The sequence below is a fragment of the Podarcis pityusensis genome (genome assembly GCF_964106645.2).
Source record: "Podarcis pityusensis genome assembly, chromosome: 5".
Classification (NCBI taxonomy): domain Eukaryota; kingdom Metazoa; phylum Chordata; class Lepidosauria; order Squamata; family Lacertidae; genus Podarcis; species Podarcis pityusensis.
In genome coordinates this window covers 64,290,865-64,317,800 of record NC_138032.1, presented here as the reverse complement: position 1 = coordinate 64,317,800, position 26,936 = coordinate 64,290,865, and the positions used below count along the sequence as shown (strand labels likewise).

Below are 26,936 nucleotides of genomic sequence, written 5' to 3'. Positions count from 1 at the left end.
GTGGGCGCTACTGCCATTCTAAGAGAACAAGGGAACTGTTCATGCTGAGTTCTGGCACGTCTCTAGGAAAAAAGGCACTGGAAGTAGCCATTGTGAGTGACTGCCAAGAAATTAGAGCAATATAAGGAACAATAACATTAGCTTCAACATACAATCTCCTTGGAATCCCCTTCAACAGTTAAAATAATCAGAAAAGGCGTTACTTCAGCTACTAATACTACGCTAATGTCAATACTCCAATTCAAATTTAAAGATACCACTTGAAATTCTGCTGAAAAAATGCTACTAGTTATTTAAATGTGAGACGGATAAGTGATTAAGGAACCATCCAGACATAACACAGGGTCACATGTTCCTTAGAATTTATTCTAGTTATAAATACGTGTCAGCCTATATTTAAAGCACAGGCTACATCTTTAATGTAGAGTAACAACCCAACTTGCTTTTCACAGAACAAGGTGCTAATGAGTGACATAATTTATCCCCCAAATGCAGAGTGATTGTTGCTCTGGCAGATTCACTGTATCTCCTTTTTGGAATGATTCTTGATCAAGCATCAAGTTGAACCTTCATTGCAAAAAGTGTCTTGGGCTGGGGAAGGGGCAGTTGATTCAAAACCCTTTAAAACCCATGTAGAATTTGGATCCCCTTAAACTTAACCCTGTTATGTAATTCTTCATTTGAATAATCCATCGCCAGGGAAGCTGTAAAATGCTAAATCACCAGCTCACAATAATCTGTTACTTCAAAGGAAAAGTCTGTGGTTTTAAATTCCAGTGATGTCTTTCCTATTTTCATATATCTTTGAGGAAGGGTTGGTGGAATCTTATTTTTATTGCCCACCTTAAAATTTTGTTCTCATTGAGGAAGATTTTTAATAATGTTGCCATTCTTGAAATGATGGGCATAATTCTGTTGGCACTGAACCAAACAATTGCAGGTGACCTTATTTTATAAACGGAAGGCAAAAAATGTTTTTAAGGAGGAACACCCAGATGTCCCAATATATCCTTGGCATGTGAGGGGTGGGATAACACATTATTTGCATGCAGAAAGCCTCAGTGTGAATTGTCTCAGCAGAGATGGGTGAGAAATTTGATTCACATTTTAATGCAAACTGGCCTATGTGCAAACCAAAACACAAGCTATCTTCACAAAATTGTACTTCTCTGAATTTTCGCTGCAGTTCTTTTGTAATTCATATATTAAGACAAAATTTGCATATTTTCCTGAAAATAACATATAAAATGCATTCTGTTGGGGGGAGGATATGTATAGCAGGCAAAACTTCATGGAAGTATATGTATAGTAGACAGTTACATTAAAGTGATAATTTTTTATGAGATTTTTAAAAAAAATATAAATCACAAATGGATGCAGGTAGGGAAATGAGAAAATGAAATTAACAGATTTGTCCATCCCTAATCCCCAGCATCTCCAGTGAAGAGGAGAGATATCTGCCTGGAGACTTGGGATTAGTTTTTGCTTCAAATACCAAAATGTCTTGGTTTGTCTCTAATCCATGGCTTTCAGCCATAACTGGTAGCCATTTTCCAGATTTTCAGAGACACCATTTCCCCAATCCTGTAGTTTGTGACACTCTTAGCTGAATACACTGAATATGTAGAGCGTGGGCTTTTTAAATGTAAAACAGGTGTATTCCCTAGGGAATTGTGGCCTATCCCTTCTAATTTCCTCTCATTCCTGGTTTTCTAGTTATAATTAGGATATGTTGAGTCCCAGTTAATAACATATTGGCAATGTAACAAGACCCTGGGGGTTGGGAATCTTTCTACTGGTTTCCAGTGTACATCTATCAGGACCTATTTTTCTAAACTCCCTTCTTAGTTAGAGGGCAGACCACAGGAATTCGAAACTTCAGAGTTCCAGAAGTGCAAAAAGATACACAAGAAACACAATTTTACCTCAGCTTCAAGTGCTTTCTCTTCTTTGTAGGTCAGATTGTGTCGTGCCACTGAGTGGTCCGTGAGGGTCTTCAGGTCCTCTTGTTTCTCTAACCTTACGGCAGCTTCATACTCTCCATTTTTGAAGTCCTCTGGGAGGAAATCTCCTGTCTCTCTACCGTCTGCCTTTTTGCCTGTCACCTGTCAAAGGAACAATGGTTCAAGAGTGTCAACGCCTTGCTTTCTGACATATTGAGAAGCAGAGCTAACACGTGAGGACAGGGCAAGCAGCCCTCGAGAAATACTGAGGAAACGGAGGTGAAAATGATGGCTCAAAGACAGGGTGCCTTTTCGGAAAGCAATGGGTGAGCTGAAATCATGGCACTGAACATTGTTCATCTGATTCCAAATGCTCAGGGAACAGGTAGAAATGTGCATAGCCCAGCATCTGGAAAGGAAAGCTGTCAATTTAACACCCTTCGCATGACCCAGAGACGGCTTTGTAAGGTTTGTTGATGGAGGGAAAGATGTATTCAGGGGAGATAAGAAGCATGAAGGTCAGAGGCAAGGAGGAGGTTGAAGAAAGGGTGCAAAGTAGGGAGTGGACCAGAAAGAAAAAAAGGTGAGGCTTGGGGAAAGGGCCTGAGAAAAAAAGTCAGCCACCCCCAACCTGGTGCCCACCAGACCTTGCTGGACTCCAACTCTAATCGTCCTCAGCCAGCATGGCCAAAGGTCAAGGATGGTGACAGCTGGAGTCCAGCAACCAGGCTAGAAAAGAATGAAATAAGGTAGCTGAAGCAGGCAGCTTGGGTTATCTTTAGCTTATAGCACTTACAATGAGCTCTCTGCCATTTGGGACAGGAATACAGGAATGAGAGGGAGGACGTCAAGAGACAAGGTTACTGAAGCAAGTGGCCCAACAAGACAGTGGTCTGAAAAATAAAGACTTGAGGATGGGATGGGCATTGCAGGCTTGCAGGCGGGAGAATGGAGAAATCCAGGGGAAAGTAAAACTGGGGTAAAGCCACATATTTGGGCTTAGGGGTAGGAGGGTCTGTGAACTCAACAGATGAAGGAAATGGGCAGGCAAAAGGAGATTTGGGTGCTGTGGGCCAGGGGTGCATTGGGTTGCTAAGTCTAAAGTAGGGCTAGCCAACCTGGTACCCTTCCGATGTTCTGGACCTAAACATTATCACCTACTATGCAGTCACCTCATAGAGAATTATCATTGTACAGTTATCCCTTGTTGTACTGGTTGGGGCTGATGGAAATTGCCATACACAACCTCTGGAGGGCTTTCCTTGATCCTAAGGCTTAAGCCCAGTCAGGACAATTGTCTTAGCTGTGCCATCTCCTGTCACTGAAGCACTGTTGACCCGGCAACTCTAAAAGGACGCCGAAGGCCCAGAAGCAGTGAATGATGGCGGGCTGAATTTCACATATTGATCAGAACTAACCAAACACTTATTGGGCTGCAGGCATCTTGTAACCATCTGGTAACTGGGCCCTTGGAAACAAATAGGCTGAGAAGTGAGTAAGTTTAAAATGGAGTTCTCCATGGTGGACAAACGCTATACAAACGACATACATGGATGCAGCAGTATGCATATGGATCCAGGTACAAAATTTCTCCTGTCTTGTTAGAAACAACTAAGTAAATCTGTGACCTCAGGCATTCTGTACATCACATTTAAAATCAAGTCTTTTTCTTTCCCTGTTGGAAGTGTGCTGTGTGTACAGTAATCAGGCAGTACGATGCATGCATTGGAGCAAGCTAAAGATAGTTGCGACTACATCTCAGTGAAATCAAGGAAGCAAGTTAGGTGCATATGACTAATGTATGTTATTCCTGACTAACTTTAGCTGGATTGGGGATGGTAACTGGGATTCTGAGAGCCAGTAGGAGTAAGCCCAAGAGCTTACTGAAACCCTTTTTTAAAATCATTTTTCCCCCACCCCAATTAATTGGCAGACCTCTATGCCATCTGATTCTGAAATTCCTCATGTAGCGTTTCCAAACTTCTTGCTTAGATGTATTTATTTGTTACGAATCCACTTTTATTTGAGAATCTGATCCAGCCCTTCCAGGGATCAAAGTCTTAACAGTTCAATCCTAGGCATGTCTACTCAGAAGTAAGCCACTCATCTGACTTGCTGTGAGAGATTTGTGTCTGGGATAGCAGCCTTGATCAATTTTCATTGACTTAAGTCACTAGAGAGTACAACAAGAATTATTGCGTCCTCAAGAACGGCTTGACAAACATCCCCTCTAGCAAAGTAGTGAACTCAGTAAATGTCTCTTTTACTTGACAGACTGGGCAACTCCTGGGTGAAGCGGATACAATAATGATAGGAAATGCACTCATTGGACCTTTTCAAGAAAGCTGCGAGTCCAAAAGAATCCTGCCTTGTGCTTCCTTCTTTCATTACTAATTCCTGTCATCAATAGCAGTTATGAACATCAGAGGTGAGAAGAGGCCTATTAAGCCACTCAACTCCTTTTGGCTCTTTATTATCCTGCCCAGAATTGTTCCCAATTACTTCTGAATCCAGCTTGCGTGCTTGGCACAGCTCAAACATAGCTGGAAACATGCTCACGAGTTTCTTTGCCTAGATGTTAATTTGGACGCAGCTGGCAAGAGTTGAATCACATGTAATTTATGAGATTAGGAGCTGTAATCCATCCCTGTTCCCAGCACAGATAATAGTTATAGTTTGTTTTGAACCACCTTGAAGGTCCCATTGGATCAAAAGATGGCAAAAAAATAAGCAGATATTCCTTCCTTCCTTTGTTTTTTTCTTTAAGAGTCCATTGTATCTCCAAAGGTAGAACCAGCTCCGTTTTTCTTACATGCATAATGATTTACAGCACATAATCCGATTTATACACTCTGGGACTACCCTAAAGTTAGACCATTTTCTTCAGCAAAGATGCTTAGTATTTCATTAATGCTTCCCCTGTGTTGTTAAGGCATCTCACACGTCATTTCAGTCATCGTTACAACAACTTTGTAAGGTAGGCCAACATTATTTACCTCGTGATATAATGCAATAAAGGCTTGGGACTATGCGATACCAGCCTGCTTGAAGCCACCAGGCAAGCCCACAGCTGTGCTGAGATTTGAATTGGGTGGATTTTCAGCTCTTAGCTCCTGCTCTTAACCACCACACAAACTCAGCTGGACAAAATAATAATAATAATAATAATAATAATAATAATAATAATAATAATTTATTTATACTCCGCCCATCTGGCTGGGCTTCCCCAGCCACCCTGGGCGGCTTCCAAAAAATATTAAAATACTGTACTACATCAAATTTTAAAAGCCTCCCTAAACAGAATATTAAATATTAAAATACTGTACTACATCAAATTTTAAAAGCCTCCCTTCAGAATTACATCCCAGCACAATCTGCTCAAGTCATCATGCATGGCACAGGTTAAAACTACCACCAAAAGCCAAGCTTCTCGCAGTGGTATAAATCATCACATTAATAAGAGACAGTTTGCAGAAGAATGTAATACCCAGAGCACAATTAAACTGGACGCAGTTCAAACCTTAACACAGCAGTTACTATGAAAGGTGAGTTTTGTACCTACCAGCTCTTCCACTCTCAGCATCATCATAGTTGCTGCCGCTTATCAAAGAACGATAGTGGTCTCTTGGTGTGTGTGTGTGGTACTCCTTTAAGGATGGATGCCTCCTCCACCCAAGGCAGCTTTACTGAGATAACACCAATCTAGTTTAGCTTATATATTGCTGGAAGAACTTCTTTGGAGTGAGATAATCTTCCAACCTGGGAATCCGAGTACGCCCTCAGCCCCGCCAGCTCTGAGATAGGTGCTTTCTCATTCCAGGCATGTTAACTAGCCAGATCTAGTGTCAAGGGGCGGGAGGGAGGGGGAAAGGGGATGAGTCTTGCAGTGTAACCGTGCTGCATATGTGAATCACTGTGAAATGCAAGAGCTTCATTCCATTCGCAAATGACTACATAGCTCAGCAATGCTAGCCATTCTGTCTGTCCAGTGCCCAGTAGGACAGCTGTCTGCAGATACCACACTGTATCTCGCAAGTGACTTTCACATGAGCAAGAGACACTGGGGGGACGGGACGACTGACCCAGACACTGAGTTCGCAGCATCATTTTCTCATAAGCAAACACCTGATCCTTTCGGTTATGGAAAGCCATTCTTTTCATCATTTTCTGTTCCTGGATGGCAAATAGTTTCGGAGGAAAAGGGCTTTTCTTTTCCTCTCCCTCCGCTCACCATGACAGCACTTGTCTATATTTGTTGGAAGAAGGAATTCTCCGAAGGGATTATGAACCCAGAATGATGTCTCTGGTGCTAAAAAGGCTCAATGACACGATAAGTTGCCATCAGCGCAAGAGCTCAGAACCCGCCAGCTTTGCATTTTTTCTCCCCCTGAAATCTGTCACTCCTTATAAACAGAATAATGAGTGACAATCTGTGGTTCGAAAAGGAGACAGGGGAAATAAAATTAAACCTTGAGTGGTGATGACTTCCATTGGAAACTGGAAAGATAGGAGGACCACAACATCCTCACAAAGTTGCCCCAAGGTGGTGTTTTGGGGATGTACAGTTGTTGGCTTTTAACTATAAGGAAATTGTACAAGATGTACCAACTGGTGAAAATCAGCAATAGCTAACTGTCCCATGAGCCCCAAGGAATATATGAATATATGAACTTTGAAGTTAGTCCGTACCCCTTCAGGTATATTCATTCATTTATTGCTTTTATACATCACAATCTGCCCCAAAGTACTTGAGACAATGTACAAACCTAAACAACAAAATACTATGTGCTTAATGATACACCAGGTTGCTTTGTGACGTGTGCTTGGGTTCTAACAGGATTTCCCCTTACCAAATGGCAAAAGCTTTTACAAACAAATAAGCTTTCCCTTGCTGATGGAAATTAAATTCAGGTTGATCAGTGCAGATAATCATCATCATCATCATCATCATCATTTATTTATACCCCGCCCATCTGGCTGGGTTTCCCCAGCCACTCTGGGCGGCTTCCAACAGAATATTAAAAACACGATTAAACGGCATGCGCGAAAGGAGGCCCTTCTCTCACGGTCTTTCCCTGAGCAGCAGCTGTTGAGTGTGGCCACCCCCAACGTCCTTGAATATGTATACCTGTGCAAAGTTCGTCTCTGCTCCCGCCCTTATAAAGAACAGTTCCCAGCTGCTCTGTAGGCCCATCTCTGCCTCTGTGCTGAACAGGCCTGAGGTCAGGAAGAAGGAGCCTTGTTGTCTCTCAGGTGCTCACAGTGAGCTCTTGCCAATGTTGCACCGGGAGTTCCAAACCAGCACTGTTTCCAGGGACACTGATACTGCTGCCAAGTTTATTGGTGCTGGTGCTGGCGCTGCCACCGTAGGTGTAGCTGGTTCTGGTGCTGGCATCGGGACCATATCTGGCAGTCTTATTATTGGCTATGCCAGAAACCCTTCCCTGAAGCAGCAGCTCTTCTCCTATACCATCCTGGGTTTTCCACTCTCTGAGGCCATGGGGCTGTTCTGCTTGATGGTGGCATTCCTCGTTCTCTTTGCAATGTGAAGGAGCTGGATGTGCTGCCTGTCATGTGCTCTCCTCTCTTTCCCCCCTGTGTTTAGTCCAGTGTGTACGACAACCTGATTGTTCTGTGGCAGATAGGGGAAGCCCATCTGTTAACCAAATCTGTCCAGCTCAGAGGGGGCAAATAAATAAATACTGTATTGGTATACACACACACACACAAAAGATAAAACATCAAACATTACAAACTTCCCTAAACAGGGCTGCCTTCAGATGTCTTCTGAAAGTCAGATAGTTGTTTATTTCCTTGACATCTGATGGGAGGGCGTTCCACAGGGCGGGTGCCACTATCCAGAAGCCCCTCTGCCTGGTTCCCTGTAACCTCACTTCTTGCAGTGAGGGAACTGCCAGAGCTGGACCTCAGTGTCCAGGCTGAACAATGGGGGTGGAGAAGCTCCTTCAGGTATACTGGGCCAAGGCCGTTTAGGGCTTTAAAGGTCAGGACCAACACTTTGAATTGTGCTCGGAAAAGTACTGGGAGCCAATGTAGTATGGTTGTATCTTTGGGGATGAGGGTCTTGCAACCCCATCTATTTCTGTGTTTCAAAATAAGGTGAGCCTTAATAGCTAGACTTTCTAATCAACATGACAAAGCCAGTGTGATGTAATCACTACAGCAACTGGGGCACTCCAGATGTTTGGGACTACAGTTCCTGCCAGCCCAAGCCAGCATGATCAATAGTCGTGGATGATGGGAGTTATAATCCAGAATATCAGGAAGGCCACCAGGTTGGGCAAGGTTAGGTTAGAGTGTTCACCTAGGATCAGTTCTCTACCTGCAGGCCTCCCAAGTGCCCTGGAAAAAACGAGACGCCCTGTTTTTTCGCACGAGATCACGGCAGCCATTTTCAGTGCCGTGTTCTTGTGTGCTGTGGCCCTGAAGAAAACAACACTCTCTTTTGGCGCTGCATGCACAGGTCCTGTGATTCACCCAGGAGTGCATCTTGGAAGACTCGTGCTGCAGTTTTGGACAGTATGCCGATCTTCCCCTCCCTCCCTCTCTCTCTCAACCCCTCCTACCTCACAAAGTTGTTGTAAGACTAAAATGGGTGAAGGAAACCATGCCACCTTGGACTCTTTAGATGAAGGGCAAAAGGGAAAGAGGGGGAAAACAACAGTGATCTCTGTTTCAGCCTGTTGGGTCACCTTGTTGAATATGGTGTGACTTCCAGGAAACAAACTGACACTCAGAATGCCTGATTGGAATGGAATGGAATGGAATGGTCTTGAGTAGTCAAGTCAAAACAAGTTATAGAACTTCGGCACTCCCTCTGCATATAGCAGTAGCTTCCCAAGGCCTTTGCCCTTCATTGAACTCACTGGTTGTAACGTGACACTTCCCAGGCATGCTTCCCCTTCCTCGCTCAACCTATGCAACCCAAACAAAGCCATATATATATATATATATATATATATATATATATATATATATATTTCTATTGGAGGCAGTGGCAGTGGCAGGTAAGCCTCAGAAACAAAAGCTATACAGAGTGATAGCAGTCCCCAGGCAGTTTCAATGCTACCCACTGCATAGCATTTGTGTTTAATTGCTTAATCAGTTAAGTCAACCTGCTGCCAACCCCTGTTCTCCTGTTTGTTAACAAAGAGATTTCAAAGCCTGGCTGTAAAGTTTTAGTTTAGCTCCTGCAAAGGCAGCTGTTCCCACGGTGGTGAGGCAAGAACATCCTGCATGTCTGAAAAACAAAATGTGGGGAATTCCCAGCCAATAGGGATGGACCGAGCTGTCAATTTTCGTTCTCCCAATTTCTCTTTTCCCCCCAGTCTAAAATTCAGTTTGCCACGTTGCTGCAGCAGTTTGCCATTTATTTAATTGAAATTAATCAGTGTTCTGTTGCAAACTTTTCCTAATCAACACATTTCCGTATGCATATTTTAACAAATATACACATTTTTGCAAGCCGTTTTCACTAATACATGCATGTTATTTTCGCTAACGTTCCCTTAATCTATGCATTTTTGCACCTGGCTGGAGAACTGCACTGCAGAATTCACAGAAATGCAAATTTCTAAGAATAATGTTGCTTGATTCTTCTGGGAAAGTGTGAATTTGCTAAGTTTGCCTTTAAGTACAAACTACATCAAATTTCACCTCCGTCGACAGATGCACAGCCCCAACGCTGGCATGATCTCAGTAATAAATTGCATTTAATCAAATAACACTGAACTGGATTGATTGTTTGGTTCACTGCAGGAAGGGCTATCGTCTTGCTGCCTCCCATTTCTTATTTCTGCCATTTTCTCTTAAAACGCGAGCTCTTTCTAGCCCAGATCCAAAAGGCCATCAATGTGACTTTTCACTTTTGATTAAAAAAACAACCACCATTGTGTGAGTATATAATGGCAGAAACACTTGCGGACTTGCCTCTTGGTGGGACGGGGCCTAGATTCCCAGCTGCTGCAAATAGGCCTAGCTCTGCCTGATATGATCTACTATTCCACTTCTTGGAAGCCTCCTGGCTAGACGTTGATAGTCATTCCATCAGCACAGTAAGGAACCTCAAAGATGTAGACGGCGGAGTCTTGAAAACGATGATTCAACTCAGTGCTATTGGTGTATTAAACCACCCTCCAATCTTGGATCTGTAGTTGTGCCCACAAACATCACAAGCATGACAAGGTCCAAAAGGACAGGGCAGGTGGGGGCACAGAGGCCCTTTCCCTTTACTGTAAGTATTTTGTTTCATGTTACTGAGTGAATAATTTCCCTTGCTTTAGAGGCAGGAGGATCACTTCCCTGATGCCTATCACATTCACTGGTCTTGCTCTTGGAATTTGGGCTACATTGAGATGCCTTTCCATTTTTATTTAATTTGTTAGCGTTGCTAGAGCTGGTTAGTGTTGGGTCACAAGTTCTGAGATACAAATAAAAAATACATCCCGTGGGTCTGAATTTCCATATATGACGGATGAAATTATATTTGTGTACTTTCATTTATTTATTACATTTACATACCAGTGTGGTGTAGTGGTTAAGAGCCAGCGTGGTGTAGTGGTTAAGAGTGGTGGACTCGTAATCTGGTGAACCGGGTTCGCTTCCCGGCTCCTCCACATGCAGCTGCTGGGTGACCTTGGGCTAGTCACACTTCTCTGAAGTCTCTCAGCCTCACTCACCTCACAGAGTGTTTGTTGTGGGAGACGAAGGGAAAGGAGAATGTTAGCCGCTTTGAGACTCCTTCGGGAAGTGATAAAGCGGGATATCAAATCCAAACTCCTCTTCTTCTTACATACCACTTTTATCTGCCAAGGATCTCAAGGTGGGGCACATGGTTTGCATCCTCCCCATTTCATCCTCACAACAACCCTGTGAGGTAGGTTAGGCTACAAGATGGTGACTGGCCCAAGGTCACGCAGTGAGCAGGCGAGCGGCTGAGCGGGGATTTGAACCCTGATCTCCCAGGTCCTAGTCCAACACTCTAACCGTAATGCCACAATTTTCAACCCCCCGCCATCCCTTACCTGCATGGCTGTGGATGGCAAGAAGCCACAGGGTGAGGGGAAGGAAGAGGTTTCCAAATCCAAGACCCCAGTGCCCTTTGGAAAATGTGGTTTTCTCAAGAGTCACTGCAAGGTCATTTCCTTGGGGCTACCAGGAGTGAAGGATTGGTAAGAAGGAAATGAGGACTTGAAGGTGGGGACTTCAAATTCAGCTAGGCTGAACTTGGACTAGTTTAACTATCTGTTGAGCTATTTCTAGATTTTGTGGGAAACGGCGGCGCTTATTTCCAAGTCAATTTGGTGTGAGACATGGGTGGTCCACCCACTACTAATTCTGCCTATTGTTTGTGCAAGGCTCCCGTCTGAGTGTGAAACAAAAAAACCAATCCCTGTCTAAACGAATAAATTTCTTTTAAATCTACCAGCATGGCTCAGCAAATTAGCGGTGATGATGCACAGCCAGGCTGTTGAGACAAAAGAGCTGATAATAAAAGAAAGAGTGAAAAATCTCAGAATCTGGCACATGCCTGCTCGGAACAGCAGAGCCTTCTTGTGTCAGGTCCTTAAAATAGAACTGAATCATGCTGGTTGCATCATTTACTACAGGGTTTTTAAAAACAGGTCTTCAGTGATGACGGCATCCTTTTTACCATAACTGCGAGGAGCATTCAGTTTTATCTCTGAATGTCACAGTGGCAAATGTTTGGGTGTTGTGGGGTGTGTGAATGTACTTGCCTTTAATGGAAGCAGCAGAAGCAGCTGCCTCACACAGAAATTCAAGGAGGTGAAGCTTCCCTGGCCTCTTACCTTCATGCCAGGAAGCGGTGTCATTAGAGGGGTGGAAAGAAAGAAAATGGTGGGAACCCACCCTAGGTGAACCCATGCCCTCCAACATTTCTCTAATGAAAATAGGGATGTCCTATTCCATACTACTACCACACTAATAATAATTTTACTGTTTATACCCCACCCATCTAACTGGGTTGCCCCAGCCACTCTGGGCGACTTCCAGTGTGTATTGAACTGGTGTAACGTACTGATTTCAGAGCTCAACTAGAACTGAGGGACCCATTTCAAATCTCCACTAATTGGCTGACCTCAGAGTTTATTTGTGGGCTTCTGATAGGTATCTGGTGCACACCGTGAGGACAGGATGCTAGACTATGATGCGTCTTTGGCCCAATCCAGCACAGCTCTTCTTATGTTCTTATGACAATCACTATTCCTCGCCCTCAGGGCCGGCTCAGTCATTAGACAATCTGAAGGTGGCAGAAGTCCCCAAGGCAGACGCTTCATGGCTATCCCAGCAGTGGTGCAGAGGCAGTGCCAATATTGGCTGAAACGCGTGAGATCTTGCCCCAAATTGGCACTGATGCTGGCGCTGCTTCACTGCCAGCGGCGGAGGTGGCAGGGCAAGCAGAGAAGCAGAAACAGTGGCAGCAGCAGGTGTAAGGTGGCATTTCTTGTTTGAAGCGGTGAAACGGGAGGCGCCACCTCTGCTCGTCCTGATCTACCTTGTAGGGTTGTTGCAGCAAGATGTGGAGGCGGGGAGGAGAACCCTGAGCACACTGGAGGCAGGAGTAGGATAAAACTTTAAGAATTTTTTTAAAAAAATGGCAACTGGGAAATTACATTGAACACACCTCCAAGGGCATGTTGCATGATCTGAGTAATGAAAAGACGGAGAGTTGCAACAGCTGTTCTGCAGGATCAAAAGGACTTTTGGGTGGGCGTGTTTTGTATACTTGGAGACCCAAGTATGGGAAACCCTGCTTTAAAGTAAGAATTGCTCTTTTAGTTTTAGCTGCAGATCAGGGGTAGCCAGTGTGGTACCCTCCCAAAGTCATGTGACGTAATTCCCATGCTGGCTGCCTCCAATAACTCTTTGCAGTATCTGGAGGGCCCCACATTCGCCACCCTGACTGCAGAATATTGACTTTCACACTGCGTGCAGAGGAAACTTCTCACTGCGAAGACTACACCAATAATTGGTTGAACTCTGAGCTTTTCATGCTGGATCAGAGCTGTCACTAGACAACAATAAAACCTGTGGCTTGCAGCTTCCACACTGGGTTTTCCTTTCCACTTGCCTCCAGCAATACTGTTAAAATAATAGTTTCTAAAAGAATCCTGCTGTTCAAATTATGCTAGAATTGTCAGTTCTTTTCAAAGACTGTTAATCTCCCACAGCATGTGACCTGCTCAAAAATGTTCACACACGGAAGAATTGCACTGGGGAAATGTGAAGAATCTCCTTACCGTTTTTATTTATTTATTTTTGCGCCAGCACACTGGAAAGACTGTCTGTGTTGATGTAAGTGATATAGGTATGAAGAAACAATGCAGAATACCTGCCATCTCCCTGTAGCCTATTCCATATGTGCAATACAAGATTATGTGTTAAAAGATTCAAGCGTTCTGTTTTTTAAACCTCCCTTATTTTCAGCATGGCAGAAAAGTGTTAGAGTTAAGGTGCATGATCTGCACCACAAAGGTTATGGGAGTTAGGTGGAATATGCAAGGACGGGGGAGAGATATTATGTCATTTGCATTTAAAGGCAAACCTACCTGATTCGAGCTTTCAGAAACAATAAGCGGACTGAAACACAACCATCCTTTTAAATTTGCATTTCTCTGAATTTTTCAATGCAGTTCGCCAACCAAGTACAAAAAGGCATATGCTAAGGTAAAGTGTACATAAAAATACACATATGGGTGAGAGTAGGGACGCGGGTGGCACTGTGGGTAAAACCTCAGCGCCTAGGACTTGCCGATCGCATGGTTGGCGATTCGAATCCCCGCGGCGGGGTGCGCTCCCGTCGTTCGGTCCCAGCGCCTGCCAACCTAGCAGTTCGAAAGCACCCCCGGGTGCAAGTAGATAAATAGGGACCGCTTACCAGCGGGAAGGTAAACAGCGTTTCCGTGTGCTGCGCTGGCTTGCCAGATGCAGCTTGTCACGCTGGCCACATGACCCGGAAGTGTTTGCGGACAGCGCTGGCTCCCGGCCTCTAGAGTGAAATGAGCGCACAACCCTAGAGTCTGTCAAGACTGGCCCTTATGGGCAGGGGTACCTTTAGGGCTCAAAAAATGCATTTTGTTAGGGGAAATCGCTTTGTCAAAATGTGTATGTTAAGGAAAATTGTGTTGCTAAAATGTGTAAATTAGGAGAGATTTGCACTAAAACGCTGGTGAATTTTCACGATGGCTATTAGAAAAAACTGATATGGAAATGTGGGGTGCTCAATTTAAGACTGGGAAAATTAGAAACTGAGAGAAGCTGACATTGACAGATCCCTCTGTAACCTGCAAATCCATGGTCAACTGTTTTTCTTGCTGCTTTCCAGGAACTTCTCCTCCTTTTCATTGATCTCTACGGCATCATCTTCATCCAGTGTCACTGGCCTTTGACAGCAGCAAGTAGAGGAAATGGCAGCACGAGCGCTCATACTGAAGTAAGAAAGGGTGGCAGAGATTCCCAGATGATTGGGACAGAAACCATCGCTGTTGGCATGAGAGTCAGGGAAATGTGGATATTCCGGTCTCACAAGCTACTGATGTGAGGGATTTGGATCAACAACATGAATGGTTCTCTGCAGAGGCATCTGGGTCTTCTCTGATGCTATCTGCATTGCCCCTGGTATTGTTCCTCACTCATTTTCCCTTTAAAGTTCAGGTTTCACTAAAGAGTTGTTGGTGGCTGACTTTCAGAAGGAAGGGCAGGCTATTCTCTATCAGCTATAAATTGTTTACAACTAGAAGAGAACAAATATATTCTCATGCGAGAGGAATGCTTGCTAATGTAATCGTGACTCTCGGAGTATTAAAGTATTGCTCACTTGGGAACACATATACTTAGGTAACTGATCTCCAGGCTCCAGCCAAGTAGCCTGGATGAGTAAAAATAAAAATGTTTATGATTATCACTTGGTATTTAATTTTCAGATTAAGCCTTATTGAATGTTCCTTGCAGCAAATCACTTTATGTATTTGAGTTGTGTTGCAGACATGAAAGGAATACAAAGGTTGCAATAACAATTTGAGGCAAGTTTGGAAGCAATGCTTGTGCTTGGTTATTCCCTGGAAGAAGACAGGATTGTGCTGTCGCTTTTCATTTGTCCCAAACAAGTCTTCTTAAGTGGCACACTAAAAACCCCATCATTTTTAAAATAAATGCCTAAACCAGGAAAACACATTCAAGAAATCAACCAAAGATATGTACAGTATGTGTCTCACATGTATACACATGTACAGAATGTGTACAATTATGGGTACACAATCAGGAATATTTTATATTTTCTTCCAAAAAGAATTTATCCATGAAATGTTCAAACTATGCAGTGTTTTTCATCTTTGTGCAATAGTCTGCCTTGCAGCAACCAGGAAAAATGTTACAAGATCCTTGGATTTTACTGTTTTCCTGTTCAAATATGAGCAATGTAAAAGTTGTGGGAAATTGTGTTAGGGAAAATTGGTTTGCAAAAAATGTGCATTTAAAAATATGTTTGTCTGGAGAAATTCACACTTAAATGTTGATGGATTTTCATGAGGATTCAAAAAAATTAATCACAAACTGATATGGTAATGTAGAGAACTGAACTTTAAACCTGGAAAAAGCTGAGAGTGACTGCAATTGACAGTTTTGCCCATCTCTAAGGAGAGGCCCATTAGTATCGGTCCCATGGGCCCCACAAAAACATTTGCTATGGTTTAGTAGAGAGAACAATTGTCACAGGGATCCAAAGCAAGCATTGCTCCGATGAAAAAAGATGAAAAAGCGTATTTTTAAAGTATTTGCTGTTTTATCAAGAATGGTTTGCCATTTGGAATTTTAATCCCTGAGAATAAATCTTCTTAGCAATACTAAAATGTGACTAATTTATAAAGCAGTACCCCATGAAAGACTCTCATGATGGTTAACACACCAGCAGCCACCACTTGCCATATTCCATCAATCTCAAACACTTAAAATACCTCCACACCCCACTAATCCTCACCAAGAGCCACCACCTGTTTTTCCACACTCCCCACTCTAGTTTGCCCTTCACGCCAGAGCTCAGATTTCCAACAAAGACTTTGAAGTGCTCAAGGCTCTTCTGTATCCATTCCCTCGGTAACCTTTGTCAAGAGTCCAGCAAGGTAGGACCGTGTCAGCACCACCATCTTGCAGATGGAGGCTTGAGGTTGAGAGAATCTTTCCAGACACAAATATTTCAGTTGCGGCTGAGGTACAATCTAACGACACTACTGATGTCCTGGCTCATAGCTCACAGCCTCAGCCACAGCAGAATAACTACCTCCACAGGCTTGAGCCTGTGGCAGGGCCTTTTCCATCACGGCCCCACTTGATTTCATGTCAGTGTCAAGTGCAGGGATTGGCTGCCATTGGGATTTGGCTCCAAATTTAAAAGGTGCCCAAGGCAAGCACTGCAAGTAGGTGAACCACTGAGGTAGATATAAGGGAGCACAACCAGTTTGCCTGCCCCAGCGCTAGGCCTAGAGGGGGCTGCAGGGGCTGCTGCAACAATGAAGAACAATGGAAGGTAAGAGGCAGTGAGGTGCTGAATTTTAGCATTGCACTGAAATTTTAAAGCCCCAAGTTTGCCACTCCTGGGAGCTCTCTCACTCTCTCGCTCTCTCGCTCTCTCTTTCCTTTTTTTCTTTTCTTTTCTTTTCTTTCTTTTTTTTTTGCATTCATGTTCACACTTTATTTGCATTTTTGTACGCATTACTTTTTAAACATTTTTTAAATTTATTTTTTTAAAAAATTTTATTTTGACAAAGTAATAATCACAAATAAATAAGAATAAAAATGTGCACCCCCACCACCGAGACCATTCCATTGTAACTATCCAACCTCCCCAAATGTCAACACTGCTTGCGATGGTTTGACCCCTTTCCGCTTTAACAGTACAAATTCTACCAACACCCTCCATATCTCCTCAAAATCGTTTTTCCTGCATATTCCCCATCTTACCTTAAGGGCACATATTTTATCATTAAAAGCTATATCCCACACCTCTTTATACCATTCTTCCATTTTATATTCTGCTTTCCCTTTCCACTTCCTAGCTATAATAGCAATTCGTGCAGCTGTCAACAAATTTGTGAGCAAGTCCTTCATAGCCTGCAAACCTTCCACTCCATCATAAATTGATTAATAATGCTACCTCTGGACTTTCGGTCAGCTTTAACCCAGTGCTATCTCTCCTGGGAGCTCATTCTAATGCTCCCAAGGCTTACTCTATGGCCAGGACTTTACCTGTCCAACACCAACTGGACGTCACCAGGTTGGCTACTCCTGCTCTAGGGTGTCCTTTTACCTGTGCATTCCTGGTGATTTGGACTCATGATGGGGCAGTGATACATAATCCTGCTTTCAGGACTGTTTGTGCCTGTAAAAATTTTGGGGTGGACATATTGGATCATTTCCAATAAGTGCTTGGAAATGCAAACAATGTCGAATTCTGGGGTGTTCTTAGGTATCTTAAACACACGCTTGAAACTATCTTCTGCAGGTGAGGAAATGCTGGAATGTTTTGCAGACAGTGACTGGGCTAATTTGCCTGATAGAAAGTCAATAAATGGACTAGTAATACAGTTTGGAGGTTCCCTGATAGAATGGAAATCTCGAAAACAGGGTCTTGCAAGTGTATCCTTCACTGAAGTGGAGTACTTTGCGTGAATTGTGCTGTGAACTGGTCTATTTTGAACAGTTATTGATTGACATGGGAGTGAAATGTAAATCTCCAATAGAGATTCTCTATAGATAACCAGGCATGTATATCTCTTGCTAAATCTGATCATTTTAAAGGACGATCAAAACATATTGAAATAAAATACAGTGGTACCCTGGTTCTTGAATGTAATCCATTCTGGAAATCCGTTCAACTCCTGAAACAATCGAAAACCAAGGCACGGCTTCCGATTGGCACAGGCGTCCCAGAAACAATAGCCGACAGCTGCATCGGACGTTTGGCTTCCGAAAAACGTTCGGAAACCAGAACACTTACTTTTCGGCGTGCGGAAGCTGATTTGTTTGTCAACTAAGCCGTTCGAGAACCAAGGTTCCACTGTACCAGAATGTAAAATGTAATGAGGCACAGAATGTAATTATGCCGGTGTACTGTGAAAGTAACCAGAATATTGCTGATGCAATGACAAAACCTCTGACGTTCCTGGAACGTTAAATGATGGCTGAATGTTTGGGTTTGGATAACCATACTAAGTAAGCACTCTGTTTATGCTCTGTAAATAGTTGTTCTGAAAAGACTGAGAAGGAGTGTTGGGGGTATTGGTCATTCGTTTTCAGAAATTGTCTTCATGAATTTCTGCATGTAAGATTAAACTCTGTCTATGAAGCTGGATTGTTTACACAGGTGCAAAGATAAGACAGTGAAGTCATGGACATGCACAGTGCATTATTGTGAGAGTAACTAAAAGAGAGTTTTGGTTTTGGACTGTGCTGAGAGGATGCAAGCGGATCTGCCACTGTGGGGATCCACAGCCGTCTCTGTAAATAGTAACCGTTAAGCTTAATGACAGGCAATAAAGTAATCTGCCTAGAACAATTGTGTGTTGCTTATCAATCAAGACTCAGGACCGATTTCCTCACACTTCGCTGCGGACTGTATTTCAACTCTGCTAAATGCCTGGTCAGAAGTGTGCCGGGCGAATCTGTTTATAGCAGCTTTCACGCCATAAACAGCCACAAATATTTGGTTTTGTAAATAAATTGCTGAGGGCAAAGTCAATTTGGAATGAGGGTGATCTTTCCTGAATAGATGCATGCTTTCAATGCCATCACTGAAAAATAGCTTCAGCACCCATTTTAGTTGATGCCAAACACGTTGACGAAAGGGTGGGTAATTTTGACTTGGCCTTTTAAGAAAATGTTGGTAGGTTTACTTGCTGGCTGCATCCAAGTCAATACCTTAGCAATCCTCTATATCTCCCTTGTGCTAGTTGACATTTACAGATCAACCACCTGCCAACCAAAAACAGTATTTAAAGTTCCAAATATGAAAGGCTTAAGTGCTGCACATTTTTCTATAATTGTAGCAATGGGCAGGGTAATTCACCAGATTTCTGTTTGAGATTTATGGAGAGAGCAGTTGCTACAAATATCTTTCATCCCTTCTGTTAAAATTGCAGGCGCATTTTACAGAAGTGATTCTGTGCACAGAGAAATCCCTTCTGTTGAATTTCATCTCTACTCTCTTGAAATAGGTTTGTGTCTCCCATCAGTACTGAAATGAATTGAATATGGTATCTCTGCAGTAGCAGGCCTCGAATCTGCCAGGGCCACTGTTCTGTTCTCACCAGTAGCCAACCAATTACTTCTGAGAAATCCACAAGGGGAACAGGAATGTCCTTCCCTCTTCCTCCTGCCCCACAGTATTTGGTATTCAGTCACTGCTGAGTATGGAGGTTTTGTTTAACTATCTATTAACAGACCTATCCACAGGGGTGCCAACTTGAATAAAATATTGTGGCGGCCCAGGTATGCCCCACCCCACATAACTTATCACATGATGCCGTGCACTCACACCATTTGAATGGGAATGCCTATAAACTTTGTGGAGGCCCAACCCCTTCAAATATTTTATTATGGCAGCCAAAGCCCCCACAGCCCTTAGGAATTGCTCCTATGCCTATCCATCATGATTTTTGTCTTAATTCAGAAGTAAGGGACCAGATATCGTTATGCTCCAGACGTTCTTGCTGTTGAACTCCACTCCCATCAGCCCCAGCCAGCATGGTCAACAATCAGGGATGACGGGAGCTGTAGTCCAGTGATATTTGAAGGACTGTAGGTTCTCCATCCCTGGTCAGATTCCTTTGTTTCTTTATAAATAAACAAGAACAAAATAAAACCAATGCAACAACTGATACTTATAAAGTTTTCTATTCAGTTCACACCAAGCAGAGGGAACTTTAGTTTTATCTTCCCTTTTAGTTTTAACAAGCGTATTCAGAAACAAACACAAAAGCAGAGACTTTGTGCGTGTTAATGGAGGCTTTATGTGTGTTTTCTGAGGAGATAGTGTAATGTGGACATGGCATAGCTAGCAGATGCCTTGAGAGGGGCGGTTCTGAAAGGGACCTATAAATGTGGTATAAATGAAAGCATGGTGTGCAACTGGTGTAATTCTTTCTTTTTCTGAACAATAATATTTATTGATTTTCAATTAGAATAATCCAATGGTAGCCTCATTATAACAATGCCAAATTACAATGCAATTACTAATCCAAATCATTCAGATACCAGGTTATATAATTTAGGTGGTCTCCCGCGTGCTAGAATTGATGGTTTGATAATTTACTTTGTTTCTGTGTTCCAAGATCTTATTCCTCTCAATTACATTCCATTCAAAATTACCTTCCCTTATTTAACAACTGCAATATTAACTACATCCATTCATCTTGACACATTAAATCATTTATAAACTTATAGCTGAACCTATATCCTTATTCCTCCTGTGTGTGACAATTATTCTGTCCATGGTGTTCCTTCCTGTCCTTGTAAAATCTTGTAAAATGTTATGTCTATCTTTTCCCAGCTGATGCTTCCATCATGCCTTGGGCGGAGCTAATATCCCATTGTTGTTTCAAAACTTCTCCATTGCTCCATCGCATGGTTCATTGTTTTACAACTTTTACCAAAAAGCTCCTGAAGATCTGTGTTCACATTGTTTTACAACTTCAACAACAGCTGTGAAAATCACACTGTTCCAGTATAAGTCCTGTTTTCAACATTTCCCCCCCTCAGCCTGGGAAGGAGAGTGATCTAAACACACTTCAGATAACTCAGTAATGAGCCTTCCTTGGCAAGCACGCAGTTTCCATTCACCCCCCTGTTCACCCGAAATTAAGCAGATGTACTTCCCACCCATCAAATCAAATTCCAAGTCCTTCCAGCGTCATTCAGTTCAATCCACAAACAATAGAGAATAAAGAAAAGTCAGCTCTAAGTTTCTGTTTTGCAAAATAGAGCTTTCCTCCCTTTTCCCTCCTTCTTTTTTTTTACACACACAGTTCCATTTGGTGTTATATTCTATAGCTGCAATCCATGTCTCCATACATAATTTAAACTAGCATTTCAGGGAAGGTTGCCAAATCATAACTGTGGGGGTGGGGATTATATCAAGAAGTCATAGGCTCCTCTCTCCCACACCATTTTTTGCACTGAATAAAGTCTCCTTTCAAGTTCAAACCTTAACGACCTTGCAGCTGGTTCAATTCTGCAGTCTATGATCTCATCTCTTCTAGCATGTGCCTGTATATTAGTCAAAATTAATCTCTTATTAACAGGAGAACCTCTGCTTCTTAATGGCGGCGTAGGAGGGTTATTGGCAGGCAAAGTGCTTTTGAACTCAGCGCCTCCCTGCCCCCCGCATTCCATGCCGGAGCGAGAACCAGGTACCGAGACAAACTGCGAGTGAAGCCCATTCCACACTGCCTGGGGGGAACTTGCAAGGAGAATTATCCCCAATCATCCTTGTTTTTCCTTCTCCAATAATCTCCCACTTTCATGGGAGCTGCCTCCATTATGGCAGACCAACACCAGAAGCCGCAACTGATGTAATTCATCTACTACTGTATCTCATACTGAGGATTCTCACATATTTTAAATCTGATGGTGATTTGCCACCAGAGATTCTTAAAGCCAATCATTGTGCTTAGGACTATTTGGACCTGAGGTTTCACAGGACTGCATCTCTGGTCTGCCAGAAGGAGGAGGTGGAGAGCCCTACTGCCCATGGGGAGCTTGTATGTCAGAGGAGGCTAAGCTACAATCTTTCTCTGTGGCATGCCAAGTTCCATGGTATATTACATAGGTGATCATTCAGTTATGGAGTCGCCACCTCTACAGAGGTAGTCTGAATTGGCATAGTCCAGGAACAGTTGTGCATTGTGAAACACCTGAATGTTGTGTAGTTCAGCTCTTCAGTAGCTGTATTAGTAGAGGGTCCATCTCTGGGACCACAGTTCAGATGCAATTCAGCAAGTTAGTCAGCAAAGGAAGGTCTGAACTCAGGTGACTATGGCAGGAGAAATATCTACGGTAAGTCACAAGATTTCTATTGGAAAGGAAAGTGGAAAGGTTTCCCATTGCACTCATAGGTGTGTTTAGATAGGCACGTTCATTCAGTCTACATAAAAACATTTACTGAAAAAAACACATGTACACATCCAAACTGGGGGTGCGCTTTTTGTATGTGTACATTCATAAACACCACAAAGTCAAGGCCAGTTATGTGATGTCACAAAAACAGAAGGGGCTTGGCTGAACAAACAAATAATAAACCAAATTGCAGCAGCTGTCTATCTCCCTCTTTCTCTTTCTGTCTCTCTCTCTCACACACATACACACAAAACCTGCCTATACATAGAGAATGCAAACACTTCATGCCTGAAACTATTCCCAGCTGCAGCTGCTGGGTATTCATAATAGATATCTAATTGCTAAAAATGGTGCGCTGTTTACAGGGTCGGTTTTCATGTCACATGGGGACGATGGCGCATTCTTCAGATTGGCTGCGGTGCGCTGAACTGTCCGTGCCACAGTATGGGATGCTAGCTTCCTTATTCTGAGCTGTTCGGACTGAAGTCTCTTAAGGTTGTCATTAAAGGTATTTGAGGAATGCTAGTATGGGTGCATGCCAATTCTTCAAAGGTTTAATGTGACATTTCATATCTGAAGTACAAATTTGGATTGTGAGCAGAGAATTTTATTTCCCCAATCCACATTTGAGTGCTTTCAACTTTTTGATTTTGTTTTGGTTATGGCAGGCATCAAATAGAAAATCTCACAAGCTGCCAGCTTTTAAGTACTAAATGCCATTGCTTGCCATCTATCAATTACTGCCATATGCTAAATGGTGTCCCATTGTGTGCCAGCTGTCAAATATACTTGAATACTAAGTACCATTGCATATCAGCTATCAAATGGAGCCATGGGCACAATATTTCTTTATGTGCATAGCACATAATTTGCTTTATAATATTGTTAAAAATATTCACAGGAATCCAAAGAGCTAAATGGAAACTCTGCTACACTGGCAGGAGGCCAGTTACGTGTCTGCCATGGCAGATATGGAGTCATAGAATTGGAAGAGATCCACAAGGGTCATTTAGTCCAACCCCCAATATGCTGGTAGCATAATTCTGATATGCCAGTAGAACATACTGGCAGCAGAACCATTCCTCTGGTAAAAATACACCAATGGAACAGGTGGAGCAGGGCAGAGTTAGGAGTGGGTTATGGGCAGCACAAAACAATACGTGAACTAAAGCACAGCTCACCCTAGAAATTCACACTTATGCAAATTTTGCAATACAGAAAACTGAAGCTCTTAGATTTCTTTGGAGGAAGCCATCGGTTTTAAATGTATGGTGTGCATGCAGCCTTTTTCATCTGCTTTTAGTTTGCACAAAACTCAACATTTCAAATTTGGAAGAAGAAAAAAATGCTACCGCTCTGTTAGTGTGAGACACATTTGCAAATAAATAGCATATTCAATGTGTGACCTAGTTACTTTATCAGTATCATTGCTAAGTGTAGGAAACCATCAAAATGTGTGATATATGAAGAGAAACATGAATAGGAATTTAAATACTGAACTGTAAAAAAAAATCTCTGCTGATTAATTCCAACTTACTTTCCCCCCACACACATGGAATGCACAATCAGCTGAATTATTGTTCTGCACAGACAGAGCTCTTACTTCAACAACAACAAAATCCCACATCCCAGAATGGGAACAATGAAGTTAATTTTTCCTCAGAGTATCCTGTCAAAAGAATGCGGATGTGCAGAAATCCCGGCTGAAAAACCACATGGGTGCCATTCTCCACGTAAAGTACCCGACAGTCGGTGAGGGATAGCATGTGTGAATGGTCCTTCTTATCAAAACCTCCCTTCATGCACATGAAATAAGTTGCAACATGGATGCTTGCCTTTCCTGCAGGTGGACAGAAATACAGGAGGGGCATCACTGTCTCAGGTGTGTGCAGTTAGAAGTGTATTAGCAGGGATCATTCAGTTTATAAACTAAGGGCTAATTCTGTTACTACCAAGTTGACCCAGAGGGTTGTGGTGGAGGAGGTATTGCTTAGCAACCAGTAACAGCGGCATTACTTTCTTTGAGATGGCACATGTCCTGGTTGGTTGTGTAGTTTCAAGGGAGTTTCTCCTTTGTATGTTTGGTTGAATGTCTCCTTGCTATGTAAAAGGCCTGAGGTAAGAAACACAAAACATCTCTTTTTCTTTCTCCACAAATTAAACACTATTTTTGTTCCATTTCATCAATAAAGTGTTATCAGGATTTCTTTTCTCTCTGGACTTTGTCTATGTGACTTTCTTGACTCTGTCACCTCTGGTGAACAAATTTAGCAGTGTAGGTGGGTGTGTGATTATTGTTTCAAAAGCCTGCATATCATGTTTGACTAATGATGACAGCTGGGGAGAAGGGTGTGTGTGTGTGTGTGTGTGTGTGTGTGTGTGTACACAGCAATGGCAACAGTGCCTCTATCATAGCACTTTCATCTCTTATCATCTGTCTCCAACTCTATCGTCCAGGGCATGGGCTTCTTACACTTGTATGCATGTCTCCCTCTTCAAATATTACAAAAAAGAGAGAGACATGGATGACTGATAGGGAGAGGCAAGCAATGCTCTTTCTATCATAATGTGTGAAACAACCCTAAGATCGCCCGAGTAGCACAAGGAATGAAGAAAATAGCAAAAATTCAGTCCAGTAAAAATAGTGGAGGAACTGCAATGAAGTCCCCACAGCGTTACACTAACCAAAGCTGACTCAATATATTTTGCTGCCAGAAGCAAAGGACCAAATGACGTCTCGTTCTGTCCATTAGATTGGCAGCTGAATTTCATTTCAAATAGTAGTAATGGGATCTCATCCTCCACTGCACCTGAGAGCGGCAGGCTAGCTTAAGGGGTGCAGGGCAAGGTGAGTGGCACACATAATAGTATCTGTCTGCTCCACGTCCCTCAGCATCTGCCACCTGAGGCAGCCACCTCCATCTGCCTAATGGTAGGGCCAGCCTTGGTTCCGATATCTATTTGTTGCTTCACTCCTGGCTCTTCTCCCTCCCTCCCTCCCTCCCTCCCACTTGCACAAAGGCTTCCATTCTCAATTTGCTTACTCCGAGTAGATGCCTCTTAACTATTTCTAATAACCAATCAACGGCACATGATACAGAAAATGTGCTTGGCAGACGATCTCGCCTCGAGTCGCTTTGACTTGCAAATCTCCTCCTGATGACAGGCACTCCCTTCAGAGCTGTTAATAATAATCCTTTTCTTCCCCTGATGGCACTAAGGTCATGAGGGAATAATGCACAACAAATAATTTGACTCATGCACACCTTTTGCTCCGAGAGAGAGGCTTGCATTTGCACATAGATTTAAAAAGGACTGATTTCCATAGCAACAGCAGGGATCTGTGAAACATTATGAATGTTGCCTCTGCGTCTGTGTACAGAGCTCTTTCGCAGCACAAGAAGCCCATCAGGATACAGGCTCCATCTCAAACTGGAGGGTTTGCAGGATTGTGGAAGGAGTCACGGCATATAAAATTGCACTTATTTTAAACTGAAATAAAAACGAGCTGCTGTAAAGCCCTTTTGCTGAATTACTAAATTTCTCCCATTTATACCCTGCTTTTGGGGGGGGGCACGGCCCTTTCATTTGGTTTTAATTAATATTAACAAGCCTCCCTTAAACAGATTTCTGAAGTGTAACAGCAACAGCACAGAAAGAATAGTGCATAGATCTTAACACACTTCTAGAGCAGCGCGAAACCACATAAAAGGCTAGAGATAGTGTAAAAGAAATCTGTCAGGAGCGTTCAAACAATTGCATGTTCAGCTATTTTTTTTTTTAAGTGGTTTTTTGTGGGGGGTTGCTTATACAGTAGCTCAGGGCTGCTAATATTAGCAACAAAATTCTACTGAAGTAAGGAAAAGGAGGTGGGTGGGAGGAAATGAGTTGGAGCAGCCAGAAAGAAAATGACAGCACCATATTTGTAGCAGAGCAAGGAAGCCTTTCAAAAGCATGATCTGCAGAGACTGCTGTGAATGCTAGTGACTTCACATGTCATCCTTAATGGCTGAAAGAGACAACAGGATGGGAGAGGAACAATAGATACTATTGAGGCACAGGTGCTATTTAAGAATGTGGGTGGTTTCAACCCTGTCCCAGGTCCAGTTCTAGACCACATGCATTCACAACAAATTAATGAGCCTGGGTGGGGTGATGTAGTGGTTAGAGTGTCAGACTAGGACCTCCAAGACCAAGGTTGAAATCTCCAGAGGGTGACCTTGGGCTAGTCACTGTCCCTCGGCCTACCTTGCAGCATCGCTGTGAGAAGAAAAAGGAGAGGGGTGAAGTTCACAGGCCATCTTAGCTCCTTGGGGGAATATCAGTGCAGCTACAAAGAAAACATAAATAAAAATAATGTTTAAACTTTGCTTGCTGCCCCAAGACTCTTGAGCCAATGTACAAGTTTTGGCACGTCTTTATCACTCCCTTCAGTAGCATCTGTTGTAAAGGCTCTCCCCTATCTTTTGATCTTCATAAGAGCCCTGTAAGGTAGGGCAGGCAAGTGGCCAGAGGTCACCCACCCAATTCTATGGCTGAGCCAGGAGACTGATCTCTCCCCAGATCTGTTTTGAAATTCTACCCACTATGCTGAGGCATCTGATCAAGGCCTGTATTTTAAAATGAGCTTAAAGATATTTTTGCAAATGTTTGTATGTTTCATGCCAGGCAGAAACCAGCTGGCTAAGTACTTTGGCAGTTGTTTATCTTCCTGCTCTCCTGAACAAGCCCCCCCCCCCCCCGATTTATAGCAGTAGCAGGAGACAAGTTTCTCAAAGTTGTAAAAGGGAATTACAGGCTGGGAGCAAATGTTACACTGACCCTACATATTACAGAATACAATCA

General features: G+C 42.9%; 1 protein-coding gene across 1 annotated transcript in view; it reads right to left on the bottom strand.

Moving 5' to 3' along the window:
• ANKRD1 (ankyrin repeat domain 1) overlaps window positions 1–5,659 on the bottom strand; it is an 11,818-nt gene extending 6,159 nt beyond the window's left edge. Inside the window, exons 1-2 of the mRNA XM_081006823.1 lie at window positions 5,506–5,659; window positions 1,926–2,105 (exon numbers count right to left, since the gene is read on the bottom strand). Of these exons, the coding sequence (XP_080862949.1) occupies window positions 1,926–2,105; window positions 5,506–5,532 (207 nt within the window). The 5' untranslated portion in view covers window positions 5,533–5,659. The remainder of the gene's footprint in view (window positions 1–1,925; window positions 2,106–5,505) is intronic.
• Between the last annotated feature and the right edge of the window lie 21,277 nt (window positions 5,660–26,936).